The 23,101-nt window shown below is 42.5% G+C and overlaps 1 protein-coding gene across 2 annotated transcripts in view; it reads right to left on the bottom strand.

Annotated features, from left to right (window-relative positions):
* Positions 1 to 23,101, bottom strand: part of LOC141140520 (sulfotransferase 6B1-like) — a 104,126-nt gene that overhangs the window by 9,707 nt on the left and 71,318 nt on the right. For both annotated transcript variants that reach the window (XM_073627810.1, XM_073627808.1), the window contains one exon: positions 3,291 to 3,385. In XM_073627810.1, the coding sequence (XP_073483911.1) occupies positions 3,291 to 3,385 (95 nt within the window). The remainder of the gene's footprint in view (positions 1 to 3,290; positions 3,386 to 23,101) is intronic.

Raw genomic sequence — 23,101 nt, 5'->3', positions numbered from 1 at the left:
TACCTTGTAAAGTTCATTTTTGACATCTGTGTCCGATTAGGCAGATTTCACTTTCTGTCCCACGGGCAAAACAGGAAGGGAGAACAAATCCCTCTAAAGCAAGAGTATGCAACCTTAAAGAGGCGGTGACACCTCATGGGAGAAGTCAAAGATCACCGGGCACAGTGTCGCCTCCTCACAGCAGTTTTAAACCTGTAATTGCTGTACCACCGTGTCACGATTGCATGCGGTGCATGGCAAACATGAGTTTAAATCAAGTGGCGAGGAGGCAACATATCACCTCCTCACCACCTGTCAAACACACTCAGATCAATTTTTAGAGGAGCAGCAGTGCTTGCTGCACTTGAAAATGAGCCCTTACATTGGATTTGACAGCAGCACTCTTAGGGCTCATTTACAGTACATGTAAAACCCTGTGGTTGAGTTGCGGTTTTACTGCCCCACTCCCTACCCCCTTTAGCTGCTGAGGCAGCAGCCAAAGGTGTACACATGCTGCAGCAGGAATTAAGCCCCCTGTTGCTTTTAGTGCATGCTACTGCCTGACAATCAAGACCCATTCAAGTAAATGGGGCCACTCCGCATGGGACAGGAGCCAGCACTACAGAGGAGCCATCGGCTTATGCAGCTCTTGCTCCCTACTACAGCTCCAACTTTACAAGTAGTCCCTCTGCATTGCACTTTGTTTGATGCTCTGGAATGGCAGGTCAACAATCCCAGACCGTGATCTACCAGTCACCTGTCTGCGATCTACAGGTAAATTGAGATTTACAGGTTGCTGACCCCTGCTCTAAAGTGAGGAAACCCCTGGCTGTCATCAGTGTAACTAGAACTTTTGTCCTCTTTGGAAGCTATCCTCACTATTCCAGTTCTGGTGACAACCCAAAATTTTGGATTTTTCTTTACTTTATCTTTCAATGGTAATGGTAAACAGGACAAATAGAGAGGGTGAATCTCCGTAACAGGGGCACAGACAGCAATGAAAAAATAAGACCTGACAGGTGTTCTAATCCCTCTCCAAGCTTGTCCAAAAATTCTCCTCCCAAACCCTGGCAGCCCTTTTGCAAGGCAGTTGGGCTGATTTATTAGATGGCTTTGGAATCTTCACTCAATAAGTTATGTGAATATTAACCACTTACGGACCACCCGCTGCAGTTTTACATCGGCTGTTTAAAGGAGGATATCTTTGTTATGGCAGCAGCTAGCTGCCATAACCCCGGTATCCTCTTCTTCAGCGGGCGGTCCGCTACAAGATAAAAGTGGTCTCTGCGGCAGATTTGCCACAAAATCACTTTTATTGGTGGCGGGAGAGGGGGCCCCCCTCCCGCCGCGATCTGGTGCCCTCCGCCGCTTACCGGAGCCATCGGCAGCAGCGGAGGCATTTGGGTCTGGTCACTAGCTGGGTATGGAGATGAGTGAGGGGAAGATGGCCCCCACCCGTCTCCAAACAATTGCTGGGCGGAAACGATGTCAAAACGTCACTTCCGCCCACAGCTCCTAAAGGGCCATTTTTTTAAAATGATTTTTTTTAATGACAATTTTTTTTTTTTTGCATTTTAGTCTAAATATAAGATCTGGGGTCTTTTTGAAAAAAAGGTAAAATAAATAAGAATTTTTTTTTTCTTTTTTAAACGCGCCCCGTCCTGACGAGCTCGCGTGCAGAAGCGAACGCATATGTGAGTAGCGCCCGCATATGAAAACGGTGTTCAAACAACACATGTGAGGTATCGCTGTGATTGGTAGAGCGAGAGCAATAATTCTAGCCCTAGACCTCCTCTGTAACTTAAAACATGCAACCTGTAGAACTTTTTAAATGACGCCTATGGAGATTTTTAATGGTAAAAGTTTGTCGCCATTCCACGAGCGGGCGCAATTTTGAAGCGTGACATGTTGGGTATCAATTTACTCAGTGTAATATTACCTTTCACAATATAAAAAAAAATTGGGCTAATTTTACTGTTAACTTATTTTTTAATTAAAAAAAGTGTATTTTTTCCAAAAAAAGTGCGCTTATAAGAGCGCTGCGCAAATATGGGGTGACAGAAAGTTATTCTCTAGGGTGTTAGAAAAAAAAATGTATAATGTTTGGGGGTTCTAAGTAATTTTCTAGCAAAAAAACTGTTTTTAACTTGTAAACAAGAAATCTCAGAAAGAGGCTCGATCCTTAAGTGGTTAACTCAAACCTATTCATGTGAAAAACATATTCATCTTTATCTATTTCACCTTTCACAGGATTGGCTAATTGAAGCGAAAAATTAACAACTCCTATTGTAAATCAGCCTCATTGTTGCTTCAGAGCTCAAAGACCCATTTGATTACCTTGCAATAAAGTTCAGATGCTGCATGAAGCACACAGACTACAGGACTCCAAAAGATCAGAAACCCATCCATTGCACCGTTTTAAACAAAAAAAAATGTTTTTCTCTCCAAACCACAGATAATTGGTTACTTGGAATAAACACAATAAACATTGGTTTATGTATTTACAGAACAAATAACCACTTGAATGAAATGTATTAATAGCTTCTACTTCCCTGTTAGACACCAGAACTGTCTATCATATACTCTACCTGATAAACTGCCAGGTGGGTATGGGTTATAATAGCCTGAATATTGCTATTTAGATTCATCCCATAATAATATTAGGTAATTAAAGTGAGTGGTTTAACCTTTTTTTTTTTTTTTTTCTAAAACAACAAACATGCTATACTTACCAGCTGACCCAATTTTCCTCTTTTGGGGTCATCTGCTGGCGCTCCTGGCTCCTCATCTTGTCTGACTGCCCCTTGCTCCATAGCCGCTTGCTGTGGGGGCACTTGTGCAAGCTTGATCCCGAGCTGTACTGTGTGTGTGTCAATAGACGTTCCCATCCCTCGCTCTTTGCTCACAGGATTTGATTGGCTCCAGTTGCTGCTGAGCCTCCTGTGAGAAGAGGGGAGAGCAGAGTAGTGTTGCTGTAGATGGGCACAACACTAGTTTGAGATTTAGCTCAGGTACGTGTGTCAGGAGGGGCTAGGGGAAGCTAACATGAAAAGGTTTTTTAACTTAATGCAGAGAATGCATACGGGTAAAAAACCTTTTACCTTTACAACCACTTTAACTTATTGTAAAACTATTGCGGTTACAAACAAACCTCTAGATGAATAAAACTGTATAATCTGCCATTTAATATTCATGTTATTGGTAGTCCTCTGAATTTTTTTTTTTTTTTAAATCGAAAGCATTATTTCATTTAAAGCCTCTGCAATGGCTAAGATTTTAGTTAGTGCATATATTACAAAATGTTCAGCTACCTCTTTCATATCTTCAAAAGTCATCAACAAAACTGTGTCTTCATCCAAATGTTTATTCCAATCAATAGCATGGTCAAAGTAAGAACCCCAGGCCACTGAAACAGATAAAAACAAGTGATTACGTTTAACTTCTTCATACAACTTTTTAGGTCCAAATGTAAAATGCCCCTTGCCATGAGACAGACAAGAACTCTCATGAACATTAAACATATGGAGCACGGGTATGAAACTAGTGGCCCTCCAGCTGTTTCAGAACTACAAGTTCCATGATGCATTGCACTCTCCTAACCTTCTTTTTAAGGGCTTTTCTTGCCCTATCTTATTAAAAGAAAATTCAACAAAACAAAATCAATGCATAGATTTCCCTCACAGGGGTTTTTCAGCATTTCTCTCTCCTATCCAAAGACATACCCATTCAGCCTTCTGGATTACACATGTAGCATTGCTTCTCTGGCCTTAGCCTTTGGCTCTTGTCTCCTACAGACAGTCTTTTCACACAAGTTTGGTCCTTACAGCTGGCAGCACCTTGCTGCTTTGGTCTCCACCTGTCTACTAGGTGAAGCCCCCTAATGACTCTTAGGCAGAGACCACCTCTATCTGGCGGGTGGAGCAGAGTTACCAACCTTCCAAGGCAAAATTTACTGGCAGGATGCCAAAAATTTACAAACGACACCAATTTTTTACTGGCACTGCAAAAAAGTACCTAAAATTACAGTTTTCAGTGCTAAACAGTTCAAATATCAATATTTAAACTATAAACATATATCTAGTGCTATTAGCAATGTGTTTAAGTTTAACAAAAGTAAAAAAACATATTTCTGCATTGACACGAAGGTCAGGTTACTATAACCTGGCTAGCACAGAGTTCCCCCTTACATCAGAGTCTGCAGGATTCCCTCTTACAGTGAAATGAAACTCTTATGTAAAGGGGAACGCTGCAAATCATGATCTAAGGTGGAACTCTGATGTAGAGGGGGGCTCTGGTGACCAGAGACCACCTTATATCAGAGTCCACTTTGTTCTCTTTACATCAGAGTTCCCACTTACATCAGGGTCTGCAGATTGAGTTCCACGTTGCATTGTAAGGGGGAATCCTGCAGACTCTGATGTAAAGGGGAACGCCAGGAACTCTGATGACACCTTCCCTACAGTGAATACACTAAGGTAAGGGGGTTTACTAATATAGTCGGGAAACCTTTATATCGGTGCCCCCTTACATCAGTGACTCCCCCTCAGATTGGCCTGGCGGCGCTGTCACTGACCTGCTCTCAGGTGCACCGTGCAGGGCTCAGTCAAATGGCTCCAGCTTGGTGGCTCTGGGTTTTATCCTACAAGAGACGGTCAGAGACTGCGGACATGCTAAAGGAGACGGTCATAGACTGCAGACAGGATACAGGAGACGGTCAGAGACTGCGGACATGCTACAGGAGACGGTCAGAGACTGCGGACATGCTAAAGGAGACGGTCAGAGACTACGGACATGCTAAAGGAGATGGTCAGAGACTGCGGACATGCTACAGGAGACGGTCAGAGACTGCGGACATGCTACAGGAGAGGGTCAGAGACTGCGGACATGCTACAGGAGACGGTCAGAGACTGCGGACAGGATACAGGAGACGGTCAGAGACTGTGGACAGGATACAGGAGATGTCAGAGACTGCGGACATGCTACAGGAGACGGTCATAGGCTGCGAACATGCTACAGGAGACGGTCATAGGCTGCGGACATGCTACAGGAGCCGGTCATAGGCTGCGGACATGCTACAGGAGACCAAATGTGCTCACTACTTACTCAGATAAAAAAAATATATGAATAAACACCTCAAGACCATCAAGCACAATACATAATCAATTATAACCATACAGTACAAACACAATATACAGCAGCACTTTTCATCAGAAAATACCAGCCAAATCATATTGCTGCTCCGGCTGCCTCCCCTCTCCTGGCATGCTTGGATTTGTAGTGCCCCAGGCACATGAGTTGGTAACTCTGGAGAGGACTGAGGAGGCTGTGTCTGTACTGGTGGTGAGCACTGCAGGTAATAGGAGATTGAGGAGAAAACATCCTCCCTTTAGAAGAAAAGCAGATCTGGTACACAAAAAAACAATCTGCACAGTGCACACAAGCCTGCTACAGAAGCCTGCAACACAGCCCATCCTCTGCCCCCCCTCCTCCTGCCCACTAAGACAAGTAAAGACACAACTGCATTTAGCTAATAGCTAGGCTAGTTAAGCTTACCCCCTGCTAGGCTGAAGTCCTTTCCGGGCGGGCGCTCCACTGCAGGCTCACTCCACTCCACTCCTCCCCTCCCCCTCCCAGCATCTCCCAGAATCAAATAAGGCGTGCTGTCGGAGGAAGGGGGAGGGTACAAGACAAGTAGCAGCAGTCACAGAATGATCATAGGGATGATCGGAGACTCTAGGCAATGCTTCGGGACTGCACATACGCAGTTCCGAGCCGGGACCGTCATTTTTACGGGCAAGAAATTTTCTTTACGGGTTTTCACTGACATGAAAAAATAGCCCCGTTTTTACGGGCTGCCCATAAAAACACAGGCGGTTGGCAACACTGGGGTGGAGCCCAGAACCATGGTCATTGTTATGTCTCCAGGATACCTTTCTCTCTCCTGAGGTTCAGAAAAGAGAATTCACCTTGTATTTAATATGTATATTGTGTTGTTGCATTATTAAGCTATAAATTATGTTTGTTCCAGGTTAGCTGTTACGCTTGCGCCACCTACTGGCCAAACATTAATTTAGTTTATAACAAAGCCATCCAGCCACTTAAGGATGTGATGTAAAAATCGTCACATCCTCTTTAGTCAGGAAGTGAAACAGCCATAGGGATTAGCATGTTCAATTCATGGCAGCAGCCTAGATGCTATCTCTCCCCATACATGGCATTGGAGGTAAGCAATCTTCTCTTTCCTCCTCCACAGGCTCTTAGGGAAAGGAATTAGTCATTTCAGTTATTACTTTATGTGATGTTTACTATTGTACTATAACGTTATATTATTCTTGTTGTTTTCAGTTTTACCGCATATCACGTGTCACTTATATTAAAATCTGCAACGTGCTAATAAAAGATACAGACAAGAAACGGCAGTCAATTATTGTGTGTGCAGAAAAGGGTCATCTGCCTGGATAGCCACCCATAGACTCCGGGAGTACAGGGGGCGAGGCCAGGACAGTAAAACTCCGTCCAGTAACACTACCGATAGTGCAGAACGGGAAGAGGTTTAGCCACATGGAAGAGCTACAGTCTGCGATCGACTATACAGCCACTTTCATACAGCCAAGCAGAATACAGAGACTGCAGCCTTATACGTCTACTGCTCCCACAGGCCACTATTCGGTCAGGCGACCATGTCACGCAGTGACACGTCCTCACTCAAAACCAGATCACAAGCTTACAGTTCCGGCCAGTCGGTGACAGCCAGTGATGCAGCCGCCATTGCCCGTGGGAAAGCTGAAGCAGCAAAGACCCGAGCTACCTTTGCTGGACAAGAAATGCAGCTGAAGTTAGAAAGGTCCACGCTAGAAGCCAAGAAAGCACAAGATAGGGCTTCACTAGAAGCCAGGGAAGCCTCTGTAAAGCTTAAACAAACACGTCTAGATGTCAGGCTGGAGAAGCTCACTACAGAAAGGGAAGCTAAAACTGCCATAGCTGAAGCAGAAGCCCTGGAAACAGCCGTGAGCTTCAATGGCGAATGCATCAATGTGCTTGGCTACGAACAAGGAGAGCCAAACCCCTCGCAATGCACTTTAGAGTACTTGCATCACTTCAAATTAACCTACGGCACTTCTCCTCTACAGGGAACAGACGGTGTCCTAGGAGAAACAAACCAAACACTGCAGGTAACAGAGCATGAGAGCAACCAAACTCCTCAGAGCTGCAAGCAGCAGAACTCTTGCCAGCACGTTACAGATTAAGCCTATGTCTCTGCACGCCACGACCCTCAACCTCCAAACCAGTGTCAGAATAACCCTTCTACTACACAACAGTATGAGACAAGGGGGCCTAAAGCAGAAACTTCTGACAGGTATGGTTGCACACCACACTCCCACTACAGTAGTGAATCGCCAACATGCTCTAACACCAACCAAGTTATAACAGACTTTGCCGAGTTCTTCGCCAGATGTGATTTAATCAAAAAGAACTTGTAAAGTTTAACGATCGGCCATAAAAGCCTGGTGGTCGTCCTTTCAAAATAACATAAAGGGTCTAGACCTGTCTCACGCTGAGGAGATAGACCTCCTAGTCCAATGGCTTGGGAAAGACTCTGCCGAACATGCCAGTAGAATCAGGAACATTAACATAAAACAACCAGAGACTGGTCTTAAAAAGATTTGGAGCAGATTAGAAGAGTGCTATGGCTCAACAGAGACTATAGAGCATGCAAGGGTTATCACAAACTACGAGAATTAGCAGACTTGCTAGAGGAACTACTTCTTGCTAAAGAGAAGAGAGACCTGCTGGATCTCGCCTCCCTGGATGCAGCCAGAGGGATTAAACCCTTAATTCTGAAGCTTCTTTACGACCTACAACAAAGGTGGGTCAAATATGGTTCTAAACATAAGAAAAGGTTCCAGGTACCATTTCCACCTTTCAGCGTTTTTGTAGACTTTGTTTCAGAACAAGCAAAGTTCTTGAACGATCCCAGCTTTGACTTTATAATGCCATCAGCCACACCCCCTAGCCTCAAACAACACAGGATGCCAGTGGCAGTGAACAAGTCTCACGTTTCTCCTACAGATTTTTCCTATAGGTCTTCCAACATTGTTCACCCAGAGGACAAAGTCGGAGATCCTAGCAAGCAGTGCCCACTACACAAGAAGCCGCACCATCTACCAAAATGCAGAACCTTCAGGGAAAAGTCTCTGGAAGATCGCAAAGCCTTCCTAAGAGAGAACCGCATATGCTTCAGGTGCAGTTCGTCCACATCACACCTTGCCAAGGATTGCAAGGTTAGTGTATCATGCACAGAGTGCGAAAGCACAGACCACAACTCAGCACTAAGCACTCAGCACTACATCCAGGCCCTGATCCTTGGACAGCCCAGTGAGCTGGCGACACCAATGAGCATGGCGGGGAGCAAGAGAACACTGGTTCAAACATCTTAGTGGTTATCTCACAGTTTACTGAGGTATGCAGAGATCCTGCAGGCGGTAGGTCTTGTTCAAAGATCTGTCTTATTAGAGTGTATCCAATGGGTCACAGAAACAAAGCTGTCAAGATGTATGCACTTCTAGATGACCAAAACAATCACTCTATGGCTAAATCCACATTCTTTGACACCTTCAAGCTCCCCTTACTTACTAAAGACTTGTGCGGGTACTGTTGAGACTGCGGGGAGAAGAGCCACCGCCTTCTGTGTAGAGTCCATAGATGGTCAGACTCGCATACCTTTACCCACCATAATCGAGTGCAACCAGATTCCAGACAACCGGTCAGAAATCCCTACACCAGATGCAGCAATTCACCAGCCTCATCTAAAACGCATGGCCTACCTCCTACCAAAATATGACGAGCAGGCTCAGTTAATGCTGCTCCTGGGAAGAGACATTTTGCAGGTTCATAAAGTTAGGGAACAGATCAATGGTCCCCACAATGCTCCCTTTGCCCAAAGACTTGACCTGGTGTGGGTCATCGTAGGGGACGTCTGCCTAAAGACTGTGCACAGACCCACCACAGTCAGTAGCGTGTTCACTAACGTATTTGACAAAGGACGTCTTTCCTCCTTTCAACCATGTCACAACAGCTTCATCACAAAAGAGCTTCCAGGTAGTACTCACATACCTTGTTCTTCTGTAGACACAGACATAGATAACCACGCTTTTGACGGTGACCCAGACCATCTAGGGTGTACAGTCTTTCATAGAACAAAGGAAGACCAGCAGGTAGCAATGTCCTTTGAGGATAGATGCAAATAATGGGAAAGGAGACAGCCAAGGAAAAGACAAAAAATTGGGTTGCACCTCTCCCATTTAGACCCCATAGACCGCGTCTACCTAACAACAAGGAACAAGCCCTTAAACGCTTTGCCTCCCTCAAACGCAATTTCCAGAGAAAACCAGACATGAGAGATCACTTCTTAACTTTATGGGTAAGATATATCAGAATAATCACGCAGAGTTAGCTCCCGCCCTTAAAGACAAAGAGGAGTGCTGGTACTTACCTATATTTGGAGTGTACCACCCCAAGAAACCAGGTCAGATTAGAGTGGTGTTTGACTCCAGCTCTAGAGAAGAAGGTGTGTCGTTAAATGACGTTCTTCTCTCAGGGCCGGATTTGAACAACAGACTCATTGGTGTACTCCTCCGTTTCCGCAAAGACTCCGTGGCATTCATGGCAGACATCCAGCAGATGTTCCACTGTTTTCTCATTAAGAAGGAACACAGGAACTTTTTGAGATTTTTCTGGTTTAAAGATAACAACCCTTCCAAAGAAATCGTAGAGTACCGCATGAGGTCCACATATTTGGGAAGAGCCCTTGCCCCGCAGTTGTCATTTACGGGCTTAGACGCTTGGCTCGCAAAGGTGAGTCCATCTACGGGTCTGATGTGAAACACTTAGTAGAAAAAGACTTTTATGTAGATGATTGCTTAAAATCTCTACCCACCCCCGAAACAGCTATCAGTCTCCTCAAGAGAATGCAGGAGATGCTAGCCTTCTAATTTGAAGCTCCACAAGATCGCCCTAACAGCGTAGGACTGATGATGGCCTTCCCCTCTCAAGACAACTCTGGTGAGTTCAAAGACTTAGACTTAGGTTCTGACTCTCTGCCAACGCAACGTAGTCTTGGACTACTCTGGGACTTAAGGTCACCTTCACCTTCCAGGTTAGTTGGGAAGAAAAGCCCTTTACACGTAGAGGCGTTCTATCAACTACAAACTGTACGACCCTCTAGGATTTGCAGCTCCAGTCACAATTGAGGGTAAAGCACTTCTCAGAGACCTGACTCAAGAGGCAGTAAACTGGGATGATCCACTTCCCCCCCAGAAAAGAGATCAGTGGACAGAGTGGGAAAATTCCCTGACAGCCTTGTCTAACTTATAGGTCCCTCGCCCATATGCTCCTGTACCGTCTACAGAAGTCCAAGACCAAAGACTTTGTGTTTTCTGCGATGCTTCCTTCAAAGCAATCGCTGCTGTAGCTTACCTCAAGATCAAGGACATGAAAGGACAGTGCCATATAGGTTTTGTCATGGGAAAAGCAAAACTTGCCCCACTCCCAGAACACACAATACCTAGGCTAGAACTTTGCGCCACAGTGTTGGCTGTGGAGTTAGCCGACACGATCACTAGAGGGATGAACCTAGAAATCAATGACACTGAGTTCTACACTGACGGTAAAGTAGTCCTGGGGTACATCTACAACGAAACCAGACGCTTCTACGTCTACATCAGTAATAGAGTGTTGAGGATTAGGAGATCCACACACCCAAAACAGTGGCACTTCATACCAACTGAACACAATCCCGCAGACCTAGCAACCAGAGCTGTCCCAGCCAACTGTCTTAAGGACACAACATGGTTTACAGGCCCTGTATTCCTGTACAATTCAGAACACAACACTTCTCAATCTGAGACCTTTAGCTTGATAGATGCAGTCAAGGATGCAGAAGTTCGTCCACAAGTGTCTGCATTAGTCACAGTGGCTTTGCAAAACCGACTCGAACCAGTTCACCAGGTTTTCCACGTGAAAATCACTCATTAGAGCCATTACTTCCTTATCCCACATAGCCTGTTCCTTTGGGAAAGGGACTAATTGCAAAGGCTGGCACCGCTGTAAAAATACCTACTCAGTGACTGACCTAGAGCAATCAAAACATCTGATCATCTACACTGTGCAACAAGAGACCTTTGCTAGGGAGATTGAACGTATTAACAATGAAAAGCCAATCCCTAAAGACTGCATCCTAAGAAACTCGATCCATTCCTCGATAGCAGGAACCTGTTGAGGATAGGAGGGCTCCTTAAAGAAGCTACTTTAGAGTACAATGAGAAGCATCCTCTCATTCTCCCAGCTCAGCGCCACGTCACTGCCCTGCTTGTACCACAGTATCACAGTCAAGGTAAACACCAAGGCCGGCTATTTACTGAAGGAGCTTTGAGGGCTGCTGGACTGTGGATAATAGGAGCAAAAAGATGTGTGAGCAAGTGTATCTTTTATTGTGTTACTTGCCACAAGCTCCGTGCACTCTTACAAACCCAAAAGATGGCTGACCTTCCACCTGACAGGCTTAACTCAGATCCTTCCTTTACAAATGTGGGCCTTGACGTATTCGGTCCTTGGTCTGTTACCACTCGGCAAACCAGGGGAGGTAACGTCAGCAGTAAACGCTGGGCAGTTATTTTTACTTGTATGACTGTTCAAGCTGTTCACATAGAGTTGATTGAATCAATGGACACTTCCAGCTTTATCAACGCTCTCAGGCGCTTCATTGCCATTAGAGGTCCCGTTAAGCACATCTGCTCTGATCGGGGCACCAACTTTGTTGGAGTGGTCAAGGAACTTCAGATCCTTTCCAATCTACACAACAACAGCTTGGAAAGGTATCTCAATGAACAGGGATGTACCTGGACATTTAACCCTCCTCATTCTTCCCATATGGGTGGTGTGTGGGAAAGGATGATAGGCGTAGCCCGCAAGATCTTGGATTCTATTTTCCTTCAAATGGGGAACGCCAGACTCACGCATGAGTGTTTGTCCACCTTCGTAGCTGAGGTCTCAGCCATCATAAATGCTAGACCTCTGATCCAAGTTACTAACAATCCAGAGGACCTTATATTGCTGACACCGGCAACTCTACTCACTCAAAATCCAACACTGTCAGTGCTCCAAATGGAGAGTTTACTGATAAAGACCTTTTCAGGCGTCAATGGAGACAGGTGCAAAGCCTAGCCAACACTTTCTGGGACAGATGGAGGAGATATTACATCCAAACCCTACAACTCAGAAATAAGTGGCAAGTTAACAAACCGGACCTGACGTTAGGAGATGTGCTCGATAAAGACTACCAAGCACACAGGAATGACTGGCCTTTGGGACTTATCATACAGACATTCCCAACCAAAGATGGACATGTCAGGAAGGTCGAAGTTAAGACTTCCAAACAGGGTGAAGTAAAGTCATTTCTCAGACCCACATCAGACTTGATTTTACTAGTGCCCAATGATGCTGTTAGTGGCATTGGTTAACGCCAAACGTGGAGTGTTATGTCTCAAGGATACCTTTCTCTCTCCTGAGGTTCAGAAAAGAGAATTCACCTTGTCATTTAATTTGTATATTGTGTTGTTGCATTATTAAGCTATAAATTATGTTTGTTCCAGGTTAGCTGTTACGTTTGCGCCACCTCCTGGCCAAACATTAATTTAGTTCATAACAAAGCCATCCAGCCACTTAAGGATGTGATGTAAAAATCGTCACATCCTCTTTAGTCAGGAAGTGAAACCATAGCCATAGGGATTAGCATGTTCAATCTCATGGCAGCAGCCTAGATGCTATCTCTCCCCATCCATGGCATCGGAGGTAAGCAATCTTCTCTTTCCTCCTCCACAGGCTATTAGGGAAAGGAATTAGTCATTTCAGTTATTACTTTATGTGATGTTTACTATTGTATTGTAATGTTATATTATTCTTGTTGTTTTCAGTTTTACCGCATATCACATGTGTCATTCACACGTATATTAAATTCTGCAAAATGACACAGACAAGAAACGGCAGTCAATTATTGTGTACGCAGAAAAGGGTCATCTGCCTGGATAGCCACCCATAGACTCTGGGAGTACAGGGAGCAAGGCCAGGACAGTCATGATTGTCCTAAAAGCCCACCACAAACCTGCCTAATTAGTGTACTGGTGGTTATTAAAAACCAGGACCCAGGATTGCAGACTTCATCCAACCATGTCTCTACAAAAACTCCTCTGAAGGACACAAGAACTCTGGGGCCTTTCAACCTGCCTGGATCAGAATCCTGGGTGACAGAAAACACGTTTAGCACAGTGGCAGGGCACAGCACTATCACAATAGGTACATATATTCATGCATAGATACCTGTATTCAACTCGCTAATGAATCAGTATTGAAGTGTGAAAGAAATCCTTCCTTATTCCTTGTTTTCCAGTTTCTCTACTCCTCCCCTGCTAGATGCCCTATTAGTGAGTTTGGTTGCTAGGGAACAGGTGGCTGGGCTGTGAAGAATCATTGGTTGTTATGGTGTTTTTTTTACCCACAAAAGAGATAGTTTTGGCAGATTAAGACATTCTACAGAATAATAGTTGATGCAAGGGAGGACCAGGAACCTTTTGACCTGGGAAGAAAAACACCATCAACTCAACCAGTGGCATCCTTTAGGGGTGCCACCCCCCGAATCCATGCATCTGGCCATTATTCTACATGCAGGGTGCCAGACACATGGGTTCTAGACATGTGCATTCGTTTTCATCCGAATGCATTTTCGTCCAAATTTTAACAAACGATAACGAAAGTGCAGAATCCGAAAAACGAAATATCCGACATAAACAAATGCTTTATTTTAGTTTTCGTTGCTGCAACAGTTCGATATAGATAGGAGATTCGACATGATGATGACAATAACAATCTGTGTCCATCAAACCTGTGGTTGAATGTGCCTAACCTTAACTCTATTAGTCCAAGATTATTCTACATAGAGAGAAAAGATTCGACATAGAGAGAAAAGATTCGATGTAGGGGAGAAAAGATTTGACATAGGGAAGAAAAGATTCGAAGTAGGGGAGAAAAGATAAATAAAAATAATGATGATGAATGTTATTGGCTGATTGTAACCAAAGAGGAGGAGCAGTAAAATAGCTAGAACTAAGTACACACGTACTTTGGCTTATGGTGTCTGTTGAAAGTTCTAAGAAGATTCGACGGAGCAGGTAAACTATACGGCGTCGTACAGTTTAGCTGCTCCGTTGAATCCTCTTTGAACATTCAACAGACACCATAAGCCTTCAATGACAGATTCAACCTTAATTTGGATTTTCGGACTAATGCAATTTTTAACGAAAAATTAAATAAATAAAAACGAATTTCGGGAGTAACTAAATAAATTTATTTTTCGGATGAAAACGAAATTTCGAAACAAAATACTTCAGTGTGCACATGTCTAATGGGTTCCAATGGGTTTCTTTTTTGTTTGTTTTTTAAGAAGCACGTGATTAGATCCTGAGGCTTTAATTGGCTTCAAAAAAGGGTTGGCTTGTGATGTCTTGTTTGCCACCCCCCCCAAATATATAGCATCAGCCACCACTGAACTCAAACCTTCATGGTCTGGATAGTGAGAACTGTGAGCTAAAGAAAGGGCACCACACAAAGTGTGTTGTGCCATTTAAATGATTAATAAACATGGTCAAAGGTTGGTTCGGTCTTCACCTTTTCTATTCAAAAGGGATAAAAGATAAATTGTAGTACTAAACAAGTACAAGATAACTTCTGCAGTAAAAATTATACAGGCTTTCTCAAATAAAATAAAATGTCATAATCTCAAAGACTCCTTATCATTCAGTGTTTTTGAAGAAATGGGTATAAACACATTTCCACATTTGTCAGTTGTGCCATTGCAAAACCTGTTAGACTCTAAAAGTAAAGCATGCTTCTAAAATAAGCTTTTCCCCTAGGAGTGCACCCCGCACAGAAAAGAGAAAAATAATCAAAGGCTTTTCTTTATTTCTTATATAGACTTTAGGCCTACTGGTCCTCCTTGAGGTTGTCATCTTATCTCTGTCCGAGCATAGGATCCCTGAAATTCTAATAGGGCGTACACATGGTCGGACTTTGTTCGGACATTCCGACAACAAAATCCTAGGATTTTTTCAGACGGATGTTGGCTCAAACTTGTCTTGCATACACACGGTCACACAAAGTTGGCGGAAAATCCGATCGTTCTAAACGCGGTGACGTAAAACATGTACGTTGGGACTATAAACGGGGCAGTGGCCAATAGCTTTCATCTCTTTATTTATTCTGAGCATGCGTGGCACTTTATCCGTTGGATTTGTGTACACACGATCGGAATTTCCGACAACGGATTTTGTTGTCGGAAAATTTTATCTCCTGCTCTGCAACTTTGTGTGTCAGAAAATCCGATGGAAAATGTCCGATGGAGCCCACACACAGTCGGAATTTCCGACAACACGCTCCGATCGGACATTTTCCATCGGAAAATCCGACCGCGTGTACGGGGCATTAGCATCCAGTTTTACTTCCTGCTCCCTCTGTTTTTCATGGCAATGGGCCAAATCTTTATGAGACAGAGGCTTTGATTGGATGCCTCTGCCTGAAAAAAAGTTGCCAAGAAGAGAAACAGTGGAGGCAGTGAGGCTGGATAGTGGTGTGTGTGTCTCTGTGTGGTGGTGGGGGGCAAAAAGAAAAAGAAAGCAAAACTGTATAGTGTGTGGGAGAGGCAGAAGGACTGAGTTGTGATGGAAAAGGGAAAAGTGTCAACAGGAGGCAGAGAAAATATGCAATGAGACTGGATTGTAGAGGAGAGAGAAAAGGCATAAAATCAGTTTAAGGGGGTGAGGTAAGGAAGGGAAACAGTATACTGGATCGGGGGAGGCTAAATAGGATCATATTTGTGTAGACAGTGAGAATGGATTGTGGAAAAGACTAAGAAAACGAGCAAAATGCAAATTGTGAATGAGTGGAGAGAAGGCAGCTGGACCAGTTTGCAGTTAGGCCGGCTATAGATGGTTCGAATCTGAAAAGTGTATGGGCAGGCTGAATGTACCAGGTTGATCGATCAACTTGGGTACAACCAGCCTGCTGGATTTACTTGCAATTATCGATATCAGCTGCTATAGCCACTAGCAATAATCACTGTCTTCTCCACGCTGAGACGGCTTCCCCGCCCTCCCTTAACCCCACCCCTTCCACCCCCCCCCCACCCCCCCACCAGGAGAACACAATGACTTGACAGGAGGGAATCACCAGTCAGCACTGTCTGTGTTGAATGGGGAATCGTGTGAACCACGGGTTGCAGGAAAGAAATTTGCACTGTCTATAGCCTGCCTAAGAGTGAAAGAGGGCAAAGGGTCTGGATAGTGGGAGGAGGAGGAGGATGAGAATGGATTGCAATTGGATATCTAGGATATATTTTTACAGACTCACAAACTCACTCACAAACTATTTTTTGCTATCAATTTGTATCATTTCCAATGTCTTACAAGCATAATGCTTACTGAATGTAATGCATATTTAATCGTGCAACTAAGCATTTATTGTGCTCATGTTAATGTACAAAATTTTACCAATGTAATATGTTTTAAACTGTTTAAGGCAGTAATATTTAAATTGTTTAGTAAAACACAGCGGAGTGTGTTATTCTTAGATGAATTACCAGAAAAGTAGGAGATATTACTTCATATAGGATGAAACAAGAATTAATATTCTGTGTTCATTTATAACATTATATATACTGCGTATCATATATATATATATATATATATATATATATATATATATATATATAATAAAAATGATAGGACCGATGCTTGATGCAATATTTTCTTTACTTGAAGTATCCAAAATACATGAAAAGTGCAAACGTGCAAACAACTGTACAGTATCGAGCATAGATCGCTCTTCCTCAGGCTTCTCTGGCTGTGTGTGAAGACACTGATACAATCCCTCTCTTTTATCCACACCTAGCAAGTTACCACACATGTGTACAATCTAATCATCACCGCTATTAGTTTTTTTTTTTTTTTTAATCCAACAAAAATTTTTATTGAATTTGCAGGAAAAACAATACAAACATTATAATCAGGACTATATGACTCCTCTTGTACAATACACAATCCAATGAACAATCATCAGCATCAATGTGACACATTACAACCCATTGTCCCAGTTATATCCAACCTCATTCTGTACCTCACCCGGCATTGATTCCCAGTAGCCTATCAGCCACCAGCTCCATAGGGGCCAATCCCGGCACATCTAACCATGGTCCCCGAATTTTTGCATGCTACCTCTATGTTGATATATCAACTTCTCCATTCTCAGAGTTATATTAATATTATCAGTCCATTCTTTAATGGTCGGGGGCATATCAGACTTCCAGTGAGTCATAATCAATTTCCTAGCTTGAAAAAGTACTCTGTGTACAGCTTCTCTACTGTGTCCTTCCCACTCATACTCCTCCAGAGCCCCCAAGAGACATGCTCTAGGGTCCTGTGGAAGATTCACATTAAAGACTAGGTTGATGTTTCGCACCACCCCTACCCAATATGTGTGTAGCTTGGGATACCTCCACAACATGTGTATGAGGTCCCCGTGGTCGCGTTTGCATCTTGTACATGTCGGTTCAGCCTGCATATTCATTAGATGTAGCCTGTGTGGAGTATAGTACGTTCTCAACAGTATGTAGAGTTGGGTACGTTTTTGTGACAAATGCCATTCCGAGGAGCGGCCCTGAGCCACCACCGCATGTCTAAGTTGCATATAGTAAAAATGCATCGAGGCAGGCAAGTTATACGTTTCCTTCAGATCAGCAAATGTACGTAACACCCCATCCCTAAAGATATGTTTAATATGTGTAACTCCAAACTGCTTCCAACGAGCACCACATTGTAGTTTAGCTAATTCCCCGTAGGTGTCATTATGCCAGATGGGACTGTATTCCGTGTAGCCATCCGCATTCTGGAGGTATTTGGACTTATTCCACACCTTTTGTACCAAACTGAAAGTTGGGTATTTTTTATGTGGTTTAGTGAAGGCCAATGCTTCCAGAGCCATGTGAATCGGACCCCTACCTACTGTATGAATCATTAGTTTGTGGGATGAGTTTTGCGACGGAACAAATGTACCAATCAAGTGTTGTAATTGAGCAGCCAAGTAGTACAGCCATGGGTTGGGCAATGCCAATCCACCGCAGTCCTTGGGTCTCTGTAAGTGTTCTAATTTGATCCGGGCAGGTCTATTCCTCCAGATGAGGGTTCGGAAAATGGCATTGACGATATGAAATATCTTTAAGGGAATGACCATGGGGGTATTATGGAGGAAGTAAAGTAACTGTGGCATAAGAATCATTTTTATTAGGTTTACTCTACCCGCTACTGACAAGAAGAGGGAGCCCCAAGTTTTGATTTTGTCCCGGAAGTGCTGATCACCACTAATAGTTAACAGCATTCAGACAATTTAACCCTCTCCAAAACAAAGGAAAACTATAAAAATAATAATATTATCGATCTATAAATAAACATATATACAGAATCAGTTGATAGACTTCTAACTACAAACATTCTCAATTAAATCTCGTCAGGATATCTAGATTGGCAACATACAATATCATCAAGGATTTAGTTGCAAAGCTATTCATCTACCCAATTCACAATAGCGTAGTCTCGGGTTTCCTTTTCATACTAAATCTATAATGATAATTAGCCAATTTCTCAAATGGGGATTCCTTCTATTGGATCTAAAGGGAAAGATTTGATACACAAATATATCTGTTACTAATGTCCCTGTATGTATAAAAAGTTTCTCACAGTTGATTAACCTATAAAAATAGATATAGATCATAGTCTCTGTTCATCCCACCGGGATGCAGAGACTGTAATCTATTAATCCACCAGACTTCGCGCTTCCTCAATTTCAAAATTCTGTCACCCCTTCTTTTGTCACGTAATATTTCCTCCAGAACCATAAACCGCAATTCCGATTCCTTGTGTCCCATTTCCAAAAAATGACGTGACACAGGGAGACGCGGTTGCAAATGTCTAATTGTGCTGCGATGTTGTGCTTTACGATCCTTAATTTTTTGAGTTGTTTCCCCCACATAAATGAGATTGCAGGGGCACACAAGGATATATACCACATGGGATGTCTGACAGGTATAAAAGCCATTAACCATTATTTTCTCTCTGCTTGTGGGATGAATATAGTGATTACCCTTTAGCATAAGATTGCATTGAATGCAGTTAAGGCATGGAAAACATCCATTTCTTTTTCTGCCGAGAAATGTCATTTTGGTTTCTTGAGTGTTAGATCTAAATTCAGATCGCACCAAAGAGGCATGTAATGTTTTGTTCCGCTGATATGCCTTCATAGGGATTTGCTGAAACTCATCTATTTGGGGGTATGATCGCCTTAAAAGTGGCCAATGTTTTCTCACAATATTAAAAATCTTGTCGCTGTAACTATGAAATTGGAGAATAAATGGTAGCCTTGGTTTGGTTTGTTTGTATTTTCTACACCCATATGTGTTATCTGGCTTAGTGATTTTATATAATTCCTGTGTAATCAGATCATCTGGGTATCCCCGCTCTCTGAACCTGGAACACATTTCTTTCAATCTATTGTCTCTAATCAATCCGTTACTGACAATACGTGTGACCCCTAAGAAGCTGACTTCTAATGATGGATCTGAAAACATGGGGGGGTGGTAACTGTCAAATCTAAGAAATTAGGGCAAAGAGTCTTGCGAGCCACAATAATCCAATGCCCAGTGAAAACCAAACATAAATGTGAATACCTAGCAGCAAACGCAGATCACGTATTCATGACCGTGCAAATAAATGTAAAACAAAATTAAAAGTAATGCAGCGTTCCCCGTTATGGTTAGATTCGCTGCCTATAAGTGATAGAGAAGTGTAGCCCAGTATTAACCAGTCCGCGATCTCAGGAAAAGTGGCCACTGTTAGAGTATTTAAGCTATAGAGCACCCGTCCAATCACATCCCCCTGATGAAGACACGTGACCCCCTGTGTCGAACACTCGTAGGGGAGGGGCCAGGACGGAGTGAGCAGCACAGAGCAGAGCTGGGGGAAGCTTATACCCCACAGTACGCCGATCGGCGGTTTTTAAAGAGCTTATATTGTATGATGCACTTACGCACCAGGAAAATGTGAGTACCCCTTTGTGGGGAGTGGGTTTTATTTAATAAAAGACTGTTTTGACGGAATTACACTATATAGTCTCTCTTTACATTTATGGTATGATGTCTATGGAGCCACATTGATCCAGATTGGAGATCGCATCTAGCTTGCTATACAGAGCCCGGGGGTGGCTCCACAGCGTGATTTGACACAGCTAATCACTGTGTCACACGCTCTAAGGTGAGCGCAATCACTTTGGGGGGTCACCGAGGCACACCACGGCATGTTTTGTGACACTTGGACTCAGCACGCTGGATAATTTGGACATTTAATGTTTTCTTTGGACACGAATATACGCATAACCTTTCTGGATATTTTGAACACTGCTATATGCATTTTTTGGGCGATATTTCACCGTTATAGATTGTATTAATTTATTTAAGGTTCACTTGGCCTCAAATGTAAATTAATTTTAGATTATAATAGAATATATGCATGTTGCACTTTATGTGAATTACTGCACGTTTTTTATCAACTCTTAACTTATACATATATTATATGCACAGTATTTTATGATTATATGTTGAAATATTTATTTATATGCACATTGCACTTAGGAGGAATTGTGTGTAAATATACATATATATATATATATATATATATATATATATATATATATATATATATATATATATATATATATATAAACCTGCGGTAAAGGAAGGGCTAATTTCACAGGATCTATTTGAATCTATGTTACCGTCACATACATGTATCCCTGTTTTGTACATATTACCTAAGATCCATAAAGACAGCCACTCTCCACCGGGACGCCCGATTGTGTCAGAGAGAGAATCGATTTTTGTTCCCACAGCACAACTATTAGACAAAGTCCTGTCACCTCTTGTGAAAAACACCAGATCCTATATAAAGGATACAAATGAGTTTTTATCAAAAATTAAGAAGTTACCTCGAACACAGGAGGACTTGATTCTTGTGACTTGGGATGTCACAAGTTTGTACACATCGATCCCACATAGAGCAGGCATTGAGGCTGCAATTAGTTTGATCAGAGACTGCCAGGAATATTCTGATGCACAGATCGCACTCTTTGAGAAATTGTTTAATGTCATTTTGCATAATAACTATTTTCTTTTCGGAGACCAATTTTTTGTACAGCTTACTGGGGTTGCGATGGGCTGCAATGTTGCCCCGCCATACGCATGTTCATTCATGAGCGATTTTGAGCAAAGGTATATTTTTATCAATGAAATCTTTCAGAGGAATTGCGCCACCTGGTGGCGCTATATAGATGATATTTTTGCGGTATGGCGGGGCAACATTGAATCCCTTAAAGCATTTGATGAAACACTCAATGGGTTCTCTTCGGATATTCAATTCAAAATGCATTTGGGGGAGCGATTTGGTTCCTTTTTTGGACACACGGGTATATTTAGAACATGGTCAGGTTGAGACAGATTTATATACCAAACCCACTGACAGGAATCAATTTCTTAGATTTGACAGTTACCACCCCCCCCGTGTTTTCAGATCCATCATTAGAAGTCAGCTTATGACACGTATTGTCAGTAACAGATTGATTAGAGACAATAGATTGAAAGAAATGTGTTCCAGGTTCAGAGAGCGGGGATACCCAGATGATCTGATTACACAGCAATTATATAAAATCACTAAGCCAGATACATATGGGGGTAGAAAATACAAACAAACCAAACCATAGCTACCATTTATTCTCCAATTTCATAGTTACAGCGACAAGATTTTTAATATTGTGAGAAAACATTGGCCACTTTTGAGGCGATCATACCCCCAAATAGATGAGTTTCAGAAAATCCCTATGAAGGCATATCGGTGGAACAAAACATTACATGACTCTTTGGTGCAATCTGAATTTAGATCTAACACTCAAGAAACCAAAATGACATTTCTCGGCAAAAAAGAAATGGATGTTTTCCATGCCTTAACTGCATTCAATGCAATCTTATGCTAAAGGGTAATCACTATATTCATCCCACAAGCAGAGAGAAAATAATGGTTAATGGCTTTTATACCTGTCAGACATCCCATGTGGTATATATCCTTGTGTGCCCCTGCAATCTCATTTATGTGGGGGAAACAACTCAAAAAATTAAGGATCGTATAGCACATCGCAGCACAATTAGACATTTGCAACCGCGTCTCCCTGTGTCACGTCATTTTTTGGAAATGGGACACAAGGAATCGGAATTGCGGTTTATGGTTCTGGAGGAAATATTACGTGACAAAAAGAGGGGGTGACAGAATTTTGAAATTGAGGAAGCGCGAAGTCTGGTGGATTAATAGATTACAGTCTCTGCATCCCGGTGGGATGAACAGAGACTATGATCTATATCTATTTTTATAGCTTCATCAACTGTGAGAAACTTTTTATACATACAGGGACATTAGTAACAGATATATTTGTGTATCTTATCTTTCCCTTTAGATCCAATGGAAGGAATCCACATTTGAGAAATTGGTTAATTATCCTTATAGATTTAGTATGAAAAGGAAACCCGAGACTACACTATTGTGAATTGGGTAGATGAATAGCTTTGGAACGAAATCCTTGATGATATTGTATGTTGCCAATCTAGATATCCTGAAGAGATTTAATTGAGAATTTTTGTAATTAGAAGTCTATAAATTGATTCTGTATATATGTTTATTTATAGATCGATAATATTATTATTTTTTTGTTTTCTTTTGTTTTGGAGAGGGTTAAATTGTCTGAATGCTGTTAACTATTAGCGGTGATGATTAGATTGTACACATGTGTGGTAACTTGCTAGGTGTGGATAAAAGAGAGGGATTGTATCAGTGTCTTCACACACAGCCAGAGAAGCCTGAGGAAGAGCGATCTATGCTCGATGTTGTACAGTTGCTTGCACGTTTGCACTTTTCATGTATTTTGGATA

This window comes from Aquarana catesbeiana, linkage group LG04 (assembly GCF_042186555.1).
Source record: "Aquarana catesbeiana isolate 2022-GZ linkage group LG04, ASM4218655v1, whole genome shotgun sequence".
Classification (NCBI taxonomy): domain Eukaryota; kingdom Metazoa; phylum Chordata; class Amphibia; order Anura; family Ranidae; genus Aquarana; species Aquarana catesbeiana.
The sequence above is the reverse complement of the archived record's forward strand: the minus strand, read 5'-3'. Positions and strand labels throughout refer to the sequence as shown.